The sequence below is a fragment of the Emys orbicularis genome, chromosome 5 (assembly GCF_028017835.1).
Source record: "Emys orbicularis isolate rEmyOrb1 chromosome 5, rEmyOrb1.hap1, whole genome shotgun sequence".
NCBI lineage: Eukaryota > Metazoa > Chordata > Testudines > Emydidae > Emys > Emys orbicularis.
Genome location: NC_088687.1, coordinates 111,928,713 through 111,944,600, shown reverse-complemented (window position 1 = coordinate 111,944,600; position 15,888 = coordinate 111,928,713). Strand labels below are relative to the sequence as shown.

At 44.5% G+C, this 15,888-nt stretch overlaps 1 protein-coding gene across 1 annotated transcript; it reads left to right on the top strand.

The window, feature by feature from the left end:
* Nucleotides 1–528: 528 nt before the first annotated feature.
* On the top strand, nucleotides 529–1,989 carry LOC135879686 (tigger transposable element derived 5-like). The gene has a single exon (XM_065405735.1). The coding sequence runs from the start codon at nucleotides 529–531 to the stop codon at nucleotides 1,987–1,989; it is 1,461 nt and encodes a 486-aa protein (XP_065261807.1).
* The last annotated feature ends 13,899 nt before the right edge of the window (nucleotides 1,990–15,888 follow it).

The following is a 15,888-nucleotide window of genomic DNA, read 5'->3' as shown; positions in this document are numbered from 1 at the left end:
TGCTCACTGTCCCGGCAGGCTCGGGGCCGCGGCTTCTCTCTGGCTTCAAGAGGAGCCGCGGCCCCGCGCCTGCCAGGGACAGAGAACTCCGAGGCTGCGGGCACTGGTGCTCACTGTCCCCGGCAGGCGCAGGGCCGCGGCTTCTCTCTGGCTTCTCCGGGGCTGCAGGCGCCAGTGCTCTCTGTCCCTGGCAGGCCGGAGAGAAGCTGCGGCCCTGCGCCTGCCAGTGACAGAGAACTCCAAAATAAGTCTTGAAAAATTGTTGGCTCCCGCCACACTCTTCTCAAAACATGAATGTGCTACTGGCCACAAAAAGGTTGGGGACCACTGCCGTAATACTGTTCACGTTTTGCCGGAATACTATACTTTTTTTACGACATTTATAAATAAACCACGTTTTTCCAGTCTTATAGGATAAAGTGACTTGTGGCCATTGCACTTACTGTAGTTCTCAGGTTGTACATGTGTATGGTGTTTGTCTATGAAGTTGTTATTAATTTCCTATATTTTAAAAAATATTTTACCTTTATGGATACGCCAGTTCGCAAATGCAAGTCGTTTTCTGCACGAGAGAAATTGTATGCCCTGGATCAACTAAAGAAGGGCAAACAACAAACTCAGCTTGCTAGATATCTAGGAATTAGCGAGTCCACTCTGCGAGGGTGGAAAAAAGAAGAAGAAAAGCTCCGTAGCCTACCCTGCATTCTTGAAGAGGAAACTGGTTTACAGCGCAAAAAGGTCAAGTTTGCTAATGACGAAAGCCTAGATTCAGCCTTGTATCAATGGTTTGTCCAGGCTCACTCAGAAGGAGTTCCTATTTCTGGCCCTATTCTGAAAGCTCAAGCAGAGAAATTTGATCGCCTTATCAATGGAAATGAATCCAAATTTAAGGCGAGTAACAGCTGGCTGGACAGATTCAAGAAAAGGCACGCGATAAGCCAAGTTCTTGTGTCTGGGGAAATCCGCTCAGCTGATAAAGAGGCTGCTGATTCCTACCCAATTGAGCTTAAAAAGTTGCTAAAGGAAGGTTGCTACACAGCCGATCAAGTTTACAACTGCGACGAGACTGGTTTATGCTTTAAAATGTTACCCGATCGCACCCTCGCAACCAAGACTGACAGTCACAAACGAGAAGGCTTTAAGCAGAGAAAGGACAGAGTCACTCTCTTGTTTTGCGTCAACAAGTCTGGCAGCCACAAACTCAGACCTCTGATGATCGGAAAAGCGAGGTCTCCCAGATGTTTTCATCATGTTAATATGAAAACCCTTCCCTTTGAATACACCAACAGCAAGAATGCATGGATGAATAGCTCCATATTTAAAGACTGGTTCCATAAAACTTTTGTGCCAGCCGTTCGGGCTCATTTGCGAAAACTGAAGCAGGAGGAAAAAGCTCTCCTCCTGCTGGATAATTGCCCTGCCCACCCGCCAGCGGAAAATCTTGTCAGTCATGACGGCAAGATTAAAGTCTCTTATCTCCCGAAGAACACATCATCAGAAATCCAGCCACTGGACCAAGGCATCATATCGGTATTTAAACAAAACTATCGTCGGGAAATGATCAAGTGGATGGTAGCGGGTAACAACTCCTCTGTCCACACATCACTGGCATCACTCAACTTGAAAGAAGTCTGTCACCTCGGCGGGAAAGCCTGGGGTGCTATCTCCGCATGTTACATCTGCCCCATATATGAACACATCTCAGATGACGAAATTGTTGCAAATGTCAGCGGGAAGAATGAAACTGCACCACCAGAGCCCGAAACCAGTGGCGATAATGATGACGACGACGATGATGGCACCTCAACTCCCTCACCAAAAGCGTCTGAGGCAGTAAAGCACCTAGAAGCCAGTTTGAGGTGGCTGGAAACTCAAGACGTAGAGAGCATCAAAATCCTCCAACTCAGAAGCATACTTGACTTTGCTAGAAGCCAACAGTCCGCGGCAAATAAGCAGACCACACTAGATAGCTTTTTTAAGAAGCGATGACATTTAAAATTAAGAAGTCATGCAACAAGATTGACTTTGCACACTGCGCAATGATTAGTATACAGTACTGTAGTTGATTTCACATTTCTTTCATGTACATTTAATTAAATTACTACTTTTGTGTTTAAAACAGGCTGGGATAATCGTTGTTTTTTTTACAAGACTTAAACCAGTGGTCCCCAAACTTTTTGTGGCCAGTAGCACATTCATGTTTTGAGAAGTGTGTGGCAGGCGCCAACAATTTTTCAAGACTTATTTTGGAGTTCTCTGTCACTGGCAGGCGCGAGGCTGCGGCTTCTCTCCGGCCTGCCAGGGACAGAGAGCTCCGGGGCTGCAGCCCCGGAGAAGCCGGAGAGAAGCCATGGCCGCAGCTCTGGAGTTCTCTGTCCCCGGCAGGCGCGGGGCCACGGCTTCTCTCCAAGCCGGAGAGAAGCCACGGCCCCGCGCCTGCCAGGGACAGTGAGCACCGGCGCCCGCAGCCTCGGAGTTCCCTGTCCCCGGCAGGCACGGGGCCGCAGCTTCTCTCCCCTGCTGGGCACTAGGCAGGGGCACATCAATGTCCCGGCGGGCACCATGGCGTTGGGGACCACTGGTATTAGGCCTTAAAGGGGAGCCAACTTATGATCACGTTATACAGGTCTGTTTCATCTTACGTGGGGGTTCCGTTCCGCGGTTAGCGCGTAAAGCGAAAACCGCGTATAGCCAAAACCCCATTGAGTTCAATGGTGGGCGAAATCACCCGCACTACAGGTATATTATTAAAATTGTTGTTTTTCTCTCTCTCTCTCTCTCTCTCTCTCTTTTTTTTTTTTTTGGCCAACCACATAAAGTTGAAATCACGCATGTTAAATGCGCGTAAGATGCGACAGACCTGTATGCGATTTCACGTTATGGCGGGGCGCGTTATTGCGAGGTTTGACCGTACTCGATCATAAGCTGGGTCGTTTGTAAGCCGACTACCCCGCCCCCAAGATGGAGAAGTAAAAATGGAAAATTTTTATGACCCATTCATAAGCCAACCCTATAATTCAGGGGTCAGCAAACTTTGGCTCCCGGGCCATCAGGATAAGCCGCTGGTGGGCCGAGATGGTTTGTTTACCTCAAGTGTCCACAGGCACGCAGGTAAACGTAAGTAAACAAAGTGTCCCAGCACGCCAGCTGCTTACCCTGACGGGCCAGAACAGCAACTGGTGGGGAAATGTTTTTTTGGGGGAGGGGGAGAAGATGGGGGTCAGGGGAGTAACCCCTGTGACCACAAAAAAAATTCTCTTATTAATCAGAGTTTTTTTCTACATTTTAAAAAATATTTTATTCAAAGAAAAACATTTAAGGGGAATCCTCAACATTAATGTAAAGGTAACATTAACAAAATGTCAATTTCTTGTTGGGGGTTTTATACACTTGTTTGCACTTTTAAATATAGTTATAAGAATATCATAGCAAAATGTTTAAAAATAACAACTTGTGCATAAATATAACCAAACAATTTCAACAGGTTTCCACCTTTGGCTCCTAAACATGACAAAGTATTATAAAACGTTAATATCCTCAAAGTGTTTGCATAAACTTGCATTTAAAATTCATCTGGGTTTAATTTTATACACTTTTCTTTTGTTATGTTAAACGGAAGCCGTGTTGTTAACATGTGGGCTTCTAAACAGTTAAAAGTGGAATTGGTATCACAAGCAAATTAACTCTAAAAAGCTTGGTAACAATTATGTTACTCTTTTGCTAAAACAGGGTGTTCAGCAAGGGAAAGCAATACAAATTCTCAGAAGATTGTGAGCATCTATTTTAGCAATTAAATATTATATTTAGTATAAAACATTAGTAATGCATTTCAGGTAAAAATAAATGTCTATACAATAATTGCAACTTGTGTTATAAAAGACTTGGTCCCTATTATATCGTAAACACATTAAGTTAATCTATGTATTAAATTTGGGTTACTGAAAACAAAAAAATGTAAAACAAAAAAAACTTTATGATGTTAACTAACTAGCTGTTTAAGGTTGCATCCCACAGACCAAATACACCAGAAGATATCACACCACAAAAACATCAGAAGATATCAGTATACAGTGAAGGAATCCCCAAGCATCAAGAAAAGAAAAATGATGTGCTTTATAAATAAGAGACTGGTCAAATATACCTCAATCTACCATATATGGATAACTAAGCTGGCAATCAGTTAAAAACCATGTCAGTTAATTTAAACTTAGCTACGATGTAAAAGCAACTGTATTATTGCTGTATTACTGTATTATTGCTGTATTGTTATATTATTGCTGTACATCATTTACAATGTGCATAACATTGCTGAACTGTTTAACCAACACACAGGTAAAAATCAACAGGCGAATGGCAGCAAACAACATGAAGGCAAGAAAAAACAAATTGGTCAAAAAAAATTAAGTTACATAGTAACTACAGATTGGGTAAACAAATTCCCTGGTAGTACCAGTCACACTTTGGGGTCTGTGTCACTGCATCCTAAGCAAGGCACATGTTATGCAAAACAATCTTGTTCAGTGTCTGGATACCAATATTGGATAAATTGGTTACTGTCCATTCAGTAGGTTATCTGGAAGACAGCATCCATAAAAAATAAATGGATCTACATCAGCTACTGGTGTATCACAGAGCAATGCAACAAATGGAACAGAAAAGCTAGCAGTTCCTGTTTCCTGCCCAGCAAAGCTTACCCAAGGGTGACAACCAGCAGTAAGGGTAATCTATAACATGGATGGACAGTACTGTGTGCTAACTAAACACAAAAAAAATTATATATGAAGACCTCATTTGTAATTAGGGTGACCAGACAGCAAGTGTGAAAAATCAGGATGGGGGTGGGGGGTAATAGGCGCCTATAGAAGAAAAAGCCCCAAATATCGGGACTGTCCCTATAAAATAGGGACATCTGGTCACCCTATTTGTAATGTCACTACTCCAAATTTCTGTTTTAATTCTCATATACTCAGCACAGTGGGACACACTATAGCAGTGCCTATCCCAGTATTTCAAAACACTCAGCCTACTACCAATAATGATACATGTGATAACTGTAATTGCCCTAATAGGAGTGTGTTGCTATCTGCGGCACCAAAGTAAAAGGGCCAGACTACAATACTATACTGGAAAAATATTGTTATGCTTGCATATAAGGTGGTGTCATATGTACACATATATACTATACATCTATACCCATATACATTACAAATACATACATTATTTCCATATTATTCATATGTATTAATTATCTGACAGTGCCCCAAGGCTCAATCATAAAACTATATTCCTCAATCAAAGTCCCGGGCTTAACATCCCCAGGCCCACCATAAGGGACTAAAAACAATTGGAAAACAAAAATCTGTCCATCAGTCATATAAGGGAATTGTTACCAGAGGTTTTCTTTTCTTTTCACTTGCTTGGCCTCTGTGTAGATTGCAGCACCCTGGAGAGAGATACTGATAGCTGGGATGGGGCGGGGGGGAAGAGTGAGAAACATTGTAACAATACACCTCTCCCAATTAGCATTAGTATTGGTCTAGTGTTAGCATTAGAATGCTTTAGTTTGCAGGGAACAGTAGGTAGTTTCAGGCTAGATGCTTTAGGGAAGTTATAATTAATGACAGTTTGTAGTTAAAAATACAATATGGCTGCTGCTATTATTTTCTATTAGGAATTCCCAAGATGGAGGATATAGACTAAATTAACCAATAGGAAGGGTTGAACAAAGTTCAGGAGAATGACTCAAAACACCTGCACGGAGGGGACAGGAGGAGGAGTAGCTATGATGTAAGGGCAAAGCTGATTGGCTGAATGAGTTGTCACCCACACAGGGAGCAGGCAGCTTGAAAGGTCAACCAATCAGAAAAGGTCAGAAAATGGAATATAAGGAGACAGCTGGCAAGCTGGAGTGTGTGGTGGGAGGAGGAGAAGAGAGAAGGAGAAGACTGGAGAAGACTAGAGAAGACTACGGACAGCCAAGCAGGAGAGGTGTGAACACCAAGGGAGGAGAAACTGCTTTTGTGTGGTGGGTCTGGGATGGAAGCTGGAGGCATGAAGGTAGGCATAGAGGTTGGTGAGTTTTCGGTATAGGGTAGTGTTGACATGACCGTCACTTATTTGTACCGTGGTGTCTAGGAAGTGGACCTCCTGTGTAGATTGGTCCAGGCTGAGGTTGATGGTGGGGTGCAAGCTGTTTCTCCTCCCTTAGTGTTCACACCTCAACTGCTAGAAGAGGGCCTCATCCTCCCTGATTGAACTAACCTCGTTATCTCTAGACTGATTCTTGCCTGCATATTTATACCTGCCTCTGGAAATTTTCACTACATGCATCTGACGAAGTGGGTATTGTGACAGACCCAGACCAGTGGGGTACAGGAGTCTGGTAGAGGGCAAATATACTGGTCACTGGATGAGTAGTTTTCTGTTCCCTGAGTGACCAAAGCAGGGGCTGCACTAGAGTAATCAGGAACCTGCTAGAACCAGTTAAGGCAGGCAGGCTAATTAGGACACCTGGGTTTTAAAAAGGAGCTCACTTCAGTTTGTGGTGCGAGTGTGAGGAGCTGGGAGCAAGAGGCGCACGGAGCTGAGAGTGAGAGGGTGTGCTGCTGGAGGACTGAGGAGCACAAGCGTTATCAGACACCAGAAGGAAGGTCCTGTGGTGAGAATAAGGAAAGTGTTTGGAGGAGGCCATGGGGAAGTAGCCCAGGGAGTTGTAGCTGTCATGCAGCTGTTACAGGAGGCACTATAGACAGCTGCAGTCCACAGGGCCCTGGGCTGGAACCCGGAGTAGAGGGCGGGCCCGGGTTCCCCCCAAACCTCCCAATTGACCTGGACTGTGGATTCTTCCAGAGGGAAAGGTCTCTGGGCTGTTCCCCAACCCACATGGTGAATCTCTGAGGCAAGAAAATCCGCCAATAAGCGCAGGACCCACCAAGATAGAGGAGGTACTTTGTCACAGTATTCACCCACGAAAGCTATGCTCCAATACGTCTGTTAGTCTATAAGGTGCCACAGGACTCTTTGTCGCTTGTTAATCACTTTGTTTATATATAAAATTCTGACTCCACGCCTCAGGGGCCCAAGCTGGGAGCAACCTCCTGTCTCCTCTGCAGAACTCCTTATATTGCACACTAAGACTGCCAAAATCCACCCATGATCATAGTTATAGCATACCATAGTATAGTGTTCATATATATGTGCATATGGGGGTTAATAAAGATTGTGAAAGGGATTTATATTTGTAAAACCTAATGAACATCTAAAAATTGCTGTCAGCTACCTGTGACAGACTGGACATCTGAAACAGGGAGCATCCACTTAGTACAATTTCAAACTATAAGGCAATGTGGCTTGAGATACTCTTTAACATGTTATAAGGGATTTGTGTTCAGATTGTTGTTGTGTCAAGAAATTGTTCAATAAAAGGTGCCTTGTTTTGAAACACTGCTTGTGTCAATCATTTATCGGAAGGCTGTATCCGTGCCCTACAAGTATTTCCTTAACCATTCTGGACATCCATACCTAATGAGAACAGATTACTTGTTATAACCAAACAGGTTAGATATTCTGGGGGTACCCAAATTATGTTTTCGGGGTAACATGAGGATGAAGATGCAGTCTTGCATGTGGATTCTCATATGTACAACTGTCATGCGACTCAAAGCTGAGGCAGACTCTCACCTAGATAATAATGAATGTAGGATAGTCCTGTCAAACTGAATATCTGACCTCAAGGCTGCCACAATGGAGTAGTGACTGATAAACATATGAACTGAACTCCAAAGTAGCTGCCCTACAAATTACCCCCCCCCAAAAAAGGAGTCTCTTTAAGACAAGCTACAGATGTTTCCTGAGCAGTTGTAGAATGCACCTTTATCTGAGACAGAAGAGGTAGTTTGATGCATAGGAGACCGTAATACAGTTTGAAACCCACTTTCATAATCTTTTTGAAGCCTGTCCCTAAGATTTATCACCAAAAGCCACAAAACCCCAAGAACAACAACATCGCTGCAAAATAAAACGAAAACCCTAAACCAAAAAAACCTTGGGTGATTTATGAAATGGCTTCATTCTAGAAAGATAAAAGGACACAGCTCTAAGAACAAGTGAATGAAGTTTAGTCTCCCTTGGAGAGTCATGAGGCCTGGGAAAAAATACTGGTAAATATATAAAATTGATTTATGTCAAAATCCAAAACCACTTTCAGTAAAAATTTTAGGTGTGGTCCGAGAGTAACTGTCCTTGTGGACTAGTGCGTGAGGGCTGGGCTATCAAGGTCTGAATATCACTCACTCTACAATCCAAGGAAATGCTTTTTTAACAGAGAGGTGATCGATTAAATATGACTTCATAGATTTAAAAGGAGGATCCACCAAAGAGAAAACTACCACATTCAAGTCCCAGGTAGGAAAGGGCTCCTTAGCCAGTGGATATGCATGAGCCAGTTTTCAGAAATCTAGATAAAATGGGATGGGTGAGGGCATGATCTTCAACTGACAATATGCAGAGATACTGTCTAGAACTGATTGGAAGTCCTGAGTGTTCAAAGGCAATAAATAGTCCAAGATAATTGGAACAGAAGATTCCAATGGCTAAAGGTGCCTTTGAATGGATCACAAAAAAATTGCTTCGATTTGACTTTATATGCCAGTCTTGTAGAAGCTGTTGTACTTCGAATGAAAACCTCTTGTACTGCTACCAAACAGCTCCTGTCAACATAACTAACTAGCCTTCACATCAGTGGATGTAAATACATCAGGTCTGGATGCAATATTAAGCCTTGTTCTGAAAAATGTCTGGAAGTGAAAGAGGTGGTCAGGCTAATGTGTGCATGAGGTTGGAATACCAAAATTGACATGTCCAGGCTGGTACCATCAGCATCATCTTCTGGGCCTTGTTCTGACACATCTTTCTAAGGACTCTGGGAATTAGTGGAATGGGCAGGGGGGAAGCATATAGCAGATCCTTTCCCCACCAGATCAGAAAAACATCTGTAAGACAGTGTGGCCTCACTTCTCCTCTGGAGCAAACCATAGGACAGTGTTTACATTGGCAGCAAACAGGTCCATGGCAAAGACCCCTTATTTTAGAAATATCTGATCTAGTCTCTGAGTTCTTCATGGGTGAAGCCCTTCCCGATAAGCTGATCTGCCAAGATATTCTAGGAACCCAGTAAGTGAAAGGCTAGGAGATTGATTTGATAAAGGAAGCACCTGTCCTATAGATATATTGCTTCCTGACATAAAGGGAAAGATCTCTCTCCCTCATCTCTTTATATAGTGCATTGCTGTAGTATTGTCTGTGGTATAGCACTGCTGTAGGAGTGGGTGGAAATGCCCACGATGAGAAGAAACAACCTGGAGGTGTGACACGCACCAGATTCTGCCTAGGATCACAGGTCCTGAATGTGAAGATTGTCTAAATGTACACCCCAGCTTGGTTTGGATGCATCTGCCACAAAAGTCTTTGAAAAGAGTGGCGAGTGAAACAATACCTTGGCAGATATTTCAAGGGTGTGTACACCAAACCAGGGAAGGCAGTACTTTGAAAGGAACTTCTACAGGCAGGTACATGCTGTGTAAACTGATCTCAACTATTCCTGAATAGGACAAAGTCATATGAGTGCAACCTGTCGTGTGACCCAGCAAGCTGAGGCAGATTTTCACAGAGGTTCTTCATTCTGAAAGATCTCAAATGTGATGATTCCTTGAGGAAGGTACGCTCTTGCTGACCGAGTCTCCAACATCACTCCTATAAACTCTATCAGTAAAATAGAGGTGAAAGTGTATTTGTTGTGACTGATTCTGAGGCTTAGCCAGGAAAACTGCTGGAGAATTATGTGAACATCTTTTAAGACCTGCCATGATAGACTCATAGACTCATAGACTTTAAGGTCAGAAGGGACCAATATGGTCATCTAGTCTGACCTCCCGCATGATGCAGGCCACAAAAGCTGACCCACCCACAACAGAATCTTCCAGCCTGCGACCCCTGCCCTATGCTGCGGAGGAAGGCGAAAAACCTCCAGGGCCTCTGCCAATCTACCCTGGAGGAAAATTCCTTCCCGACCCCAAATATGGCGATCAGCAGAACCCCGAGCATACAGGCAAGATTCTACAGCCGGACCCTCATTTTACCCGCGATGGCACGTTAATGCATAATTGACTAAAATCACGTTATCCCTTCAAACCATTCCCTCCATAAACTTATCAAGCCTAATCTTGAAGCCAGAAAGGTCTTTCGCCCCCACCGTTTCCCTCGGAAGGCTGTTCCAAAATTTCACCCCTCTGACGGTTAGAAACCTTCTTCTAATTTCAAGCCTAAACTTCCCCACGGCCAGTTTATATCCATTCGTTCTCGTGTCCACATTACTACTGAGCTGAAATAATTCCTCTCCCTCCTTGGTATTAATCCCTTTAATATATTTAAAGAGAGCAATCATATCCCCCCTCAGCCTTCTTTTGGTTAGGCTAAACAAACCGAGCTCCTCGAGTCTCCTTTCATAGGAAAGGTTTTCCATTCCTCGGATCATCCTAGTGGCCCTTCTCTGTACCCGTTCCAGTTTGAGTTCTTCCTTTATAAACATAGGAGACCAGAACTGCACACAGTACTCCAAATGAGGTCTCACCAGCGCCTTGTATAACGGAAGCAGCACCTCCCTGTCCCTACTAGAAATACCTCGCCTAACGCATCCCAAAATCGCATTAGCTTTTTTCACAGCCACATCACATTGCCGACTCATAGTCATCCTGCGATCAACCAGGACTCCGAGGTCCTTCTCCTCCTCCGTCACTTCCAACCTATGCGTCCCTAACTTATAACTAAAATTCTTATTAGTCATCCCTAAATGCATCACCTTACACTTCTCACTATTAAATCTCATCCTATTATTGTTACTCCAATTTACAAGGTCATCCAAGTCTCCCTGCAGAATATCCCGATCCTTCTCCGAATTGGCAATACCTCCCAACTTTGTGTCATCCGCAAACTTTATCAGCCCACTCCTACATTCGGTTCCGAGGTCAGCAACGAATAGATTGAATAAAATCGGACCCAAAACCAAACCTTGAGGAACCCCACTGGTGACCTCCGTCCAACCCGACAGTTCACCTTTCAGTACTACCCGCTGCAGTCTCCCTTTTAACCAGTTCTTTATCCACCTCTGGAATTTCATATCGATCCCCATCTTTTCCAATTTAACCAATAATTCCTCGTGTGGCACAGTATCAAACGCTTTACTAAAATCGAGGTAAATTAGATCCACCGCATTTCCTTTATCTAGAAGGTCTGTTCCTTTCTCAAAGAAGGAGATCAAGTTGGTTTGGCACGATCTGCCTTTCGTAAACCCATGTTGTAATTTGTCCCAATTGCCATTCACCTCAAGGTCCTTAACTACTTTTTCCTTCAAAATTTTTTCCAAGACCTTGCATACTACAGAAGTTAAACTAACAGGCCTGTAGTTACCCGGGTCACTTTTTTTCCCCTTCTTAAAAATAGGAACCACATTAGCTATTTTCCAGTCCATCGGTACCACCCCCGAGTTTACAGATTTATTAAAAATTATCGCCAAGGGGCTTGCAATTTCTCGCGCCAGCTCCTTCAATATTCTAGGATGGAGATCATCCGGTCCGCCCGATTTAGTCCCATTTAGCTGGTCAAGTTTGGCTTCCACCTCTGATACTGTAATTGCAATCGCCCCTCCTTTATTTCCCTCTGTCCCGCTCCCTCTATTCCTAAGCCCTTCATTAGCCTTATTAAACACCGACGCAAAATATTCATTTAGATATTGTGCCATGCCTAGATTATCCTTAATCTCCACTCCATTTACATGCTTCAGCGGTCCCACTTCCTCTTTCTTTGTTCTCTTCCTATTTATATGGCTATAAAACCTCTTACTATTGGATTTAATTCCCCTCGCGAGGTCCAACTCTACACGGCTTTTGGCCTTTCTCACCGCATCCCTACATGCTCTGACCTCAATAAGGTAGGTTTCCTTGCCGATCTGTCCCCTCTTCCATTCTTTGTACGCTTTCTGTTTTTTCTTAATCGCCCCTTTGAGACGCCCGCTCATCCAGCTAGGTCTAATTCTCCTGCCTACTAACCGTTTCCCCTTTCTCGGGATACAGGCCTCGGACAGCTCGTGCAACTTCAGCTTGAAATAATCCCAGGCCTCATCTGCCTTTAGCTCTCTAAGTATGTTAGCCCAATCCACTTCCCTAAGTAGTTGCCTTAATTTATTAAAGTTGGCCTTTTTGAAATCGTAAACCTTAGTCACAGTTTCATTTCTGTTAATCCTTCCATTTAGTTTAAACCGAATTAGCTCATGGTCCCTCGAGCCAAGGTTGTCCCCTACTACCATTTCCTCAACTAGGTCCTCACTACTCACCAGCACCAAATCTAAAATGGCATCCCCCCTCGTCGGTTCAGCTACTACTTGATGAAGGAATTCATCTGCTAGCACGTCTAGGAACATCTGAGCCCTATTATTGTTACTAGCATTTGTTCCCCAATCTATGTCCGGGAAGTTAAAGTCCCCCATGATTACACAGCTCTTATTAGTTTTTACTTCCTTAAAAACATTAAATAGTTCCCTGTCCGCATCCAGGCTAGATCCCGGCGGTCTATAGCACACCCCAAGCAGTATCTCAGGGGAGGCTCTAGTAGTTCTTTTACCCAGTGTAATCATTGCCCAGACAGACTCCGTCTTATCCATTCCATCACTTATTATTTCTTTACATTTTAGCTCATTATTCACATACAGTGCCACACCCCCACCTTTACCTTTTTTCCGGTCATTCCTAAACAGCACATACCCTTCGATACCTGTACTCCAGTCATGACTACAGTTCCACCACGTTTCGGTTATTCCTATGATATCAGGTTTCATTTCTTGGACCAGGAGCTCCAATTCCTCCATTTTGTTACCTAGGCTTCTCGCATTGGTGTATAAACATCTTACCGTATGCTGTCTATCCTTTCTCCCATTAGTTATGCACTTTGGTACGGACCCTGTAGCGTCCATCCGCCCCCTCCTTCTAATGTCCAATTCCCTACCCCTATCTATATCTGTGCTTATCTCTTTGCCCTCTTTTTCAGTGTTGGAATCTGGCGTGGAGATTAACTGGACATCTCCCAACCGTCTCCCCCAAGTTCCTAGTTTAAAGCCCTTTTGATGAGATGAGCAAGCCTCCCTCCCAGAAGTCTATTCCCTTCCCTACTCAGGTGAAGTCCATCCCGCGAGAACAGCTGTCTGTCCCCGAAAGCCTCCCAGTGGCCATACATCCCAAAGCCCTCCTTATAGCACCACTCCCTCAGCCAGCTATTTATCCTCACAATTCTGTCTGCCCTTTGCTGTCCTTCTCTAGGAACAGGCAGAATCCCACTGAAGATAATCTGAGCCTCAACTTCCTTAAGCGTCTTCCCCAGCCTGGCATAATCTCCCTTGATTCTCTCTAGCGAGAACCTAGCCATGTCATTTGTTCCTACGTGAAGGACGATCAAGGGGTTCTTACCTGCTCCTTTTAGGATCCTTTTCAACCGCAGGTCCACATCCCGTATCTTAGCGCCCGGCAGACAGCACACCCTTCTGTTTTCTGGGTCCGCCCTGGTCACAGGCCTGTCTAACCTCCTCAGTAAGGAGTCCCCAATCACATAAACCTGCCTTTGCCTAGGGGCACCGCAATCTACCAATCTATCCCCTGTTCCCTGCGGCCGTAACTCCTGTCTGTCTCCATTTTCCCTTATAGTCCCCCTATTGCCATCCTGTATCCTCCCGGGGCTGAGTATTGATGCTGTCTCCATCAACTCCTCCCCCCTGTCTATTGGACTAGCTGCCCTTCTTTTCTTCCTCTGCCTCCCACCATCAGTTACCACCTGCTGCGTCCCCTCCTCGTTAGCCAAACACCCAAACCTGTTCCTGAGTTCTATTTCCCCCTCACTAGCCCTCCTTTTCCTTGGCCTGCTTCTCACGGTCACATGCTTCCACTGCTCTTGTTCTCCCCCCGACATTCCCCCCTCACAGACCATAGCCCCAGCTTCCACCTGCACCCCCGAGCATTCCCCTTCAGTCACCCCTTGCCTTTGCTCCATCAGCTGCTCGAACCCCCTTCTAAACTCTACCAGGGTCTCTACCTGCATCTCGAACCCCCGAACCTTTTCCTCTAACAGGGCAAGTAGGCGGCATTTCATACAGACATACCTCTGATCAGGTGCACCTGCTAGGACTATATACATACCGCAGCTGCTACATGCTTTCATCTGCATTGTGTCCCCTGCTGCCTGGCTCATGGCTGCTATGGTCTCTGCCTTCAGCCTCTGGGGAAACAGAGCACACCGCCCACCGCGCCCTCCTGCCTCCCCTTCCACCTCCCCCTGTAAACTCCCACTTAAACTCCCCTGTTTGCCGACCGCTGCTCGCTGCTAGCTGCTCGCTGCTTGGCTGGGAGGCCTCTTTTATAGGCCCCCTAATCAGTCAAGCTCCGCCCCCTAATCCCTAATGATGAGTGACCTTGAATCAACCAAAAGTGAAGTATATGTGTGAAGGCCTTGTATCCTCAGGTTCGCTGTTACCACAAATAAGCATTTGGTAAATACTTGTGACGCCATAGACACACCAAATGGTAGGACGGAGTTGAAGGCATTGACAAAAAAACTCAGGTGCTTCCTGTAACCTGGATGGATTGACACATGGTAGTAAGCATCGTGGTATCTAAAGGGACTTTTGCATAAACAACCAATTTCAGTTTCAATGCTCTTTATCTCATTTTGATTCTTTTCCTTTTGTGTGTTTCAATCAACACATTTCTAACCTTTGCATTAATTTTATACTGTGTTTGCCATGCTACTATACAGGTTAAGGTCTCTCTATACCAGGCCCAGACCTTGTTTAACACTGCTGAATATTGGACAATGACTAAGTTACGTTAATACCTTGAACCCATACATTCCATCTAAATTCATACAACAGTGGTACTGACAAAGACAATCCTGTGCATGATGATACTGATGCAGATTTCTCAGCAGATAAAACCTTCCTATCAAGATGTGGTACTGAAGATTGTGAGGCAGTATCAATGTAATTGGTAGCGATGTAATCACCAATGGCCACGGAGTAACCATGCGGTACTGTAGCAGGGGAATGTGACTGCAGCATCTGAAGACTCTTCATGCTAGTCAGGTTTCAGAGGAACAGGCTTGGACAAGTCAGAAGAGTAGACTTCTTGGCTGATACTGAGGACGGTGACCAATTCTGAGCTCCATCTAAAGGTCTCTGCTGCTTCCAAGCTTGCACAATAAGGGTCAATTACTAACCCAAAGAGATCTGAAGTGAAGGCTTAGAACATTTCTCAGATGCATGTCTTGGTGTCACAAGACCACTGAGCTCCCAGAGTAGCATCTCTTATAGCTAGAGTACTGAAAGGAGATAGGCTTTGAGGCGGCAGCAGTAGATTGTTTTGGAGGAGTCAGAGATGCTTTTTCATTGATCTTTCCATAAAAAAAAAACATTTTCCAATGGATGTCACAAGGTTTTTGCATGTACTTAGAAAAAGGATATACACATTGAATATTTGACTGGGATGAGATTCCTCTATACAAGAGATATTTAGTATGCCCCTTATTTACACGCATAGCTGTCTCACAGGCAGGGCAAGGTTTTAAAGTCCATCAGACTTACACCCCAGTACCAAGATAACCTTTTTTTGTTTCCACGTCTATATACCTATTTCTTTTTCCCCCCCAGTGGGCTTAAAGAGACACCTAACTAAGAAATAAGAAAACTAACTACAAAAACCCTCATCTAAGTAGCTATGGGGATGCAGAAGTACACTGTGTAACTCCATCTTGCTGCCACAGACCGTAAGAAGGAACTGCTTGGCAACTGGGGCTGCT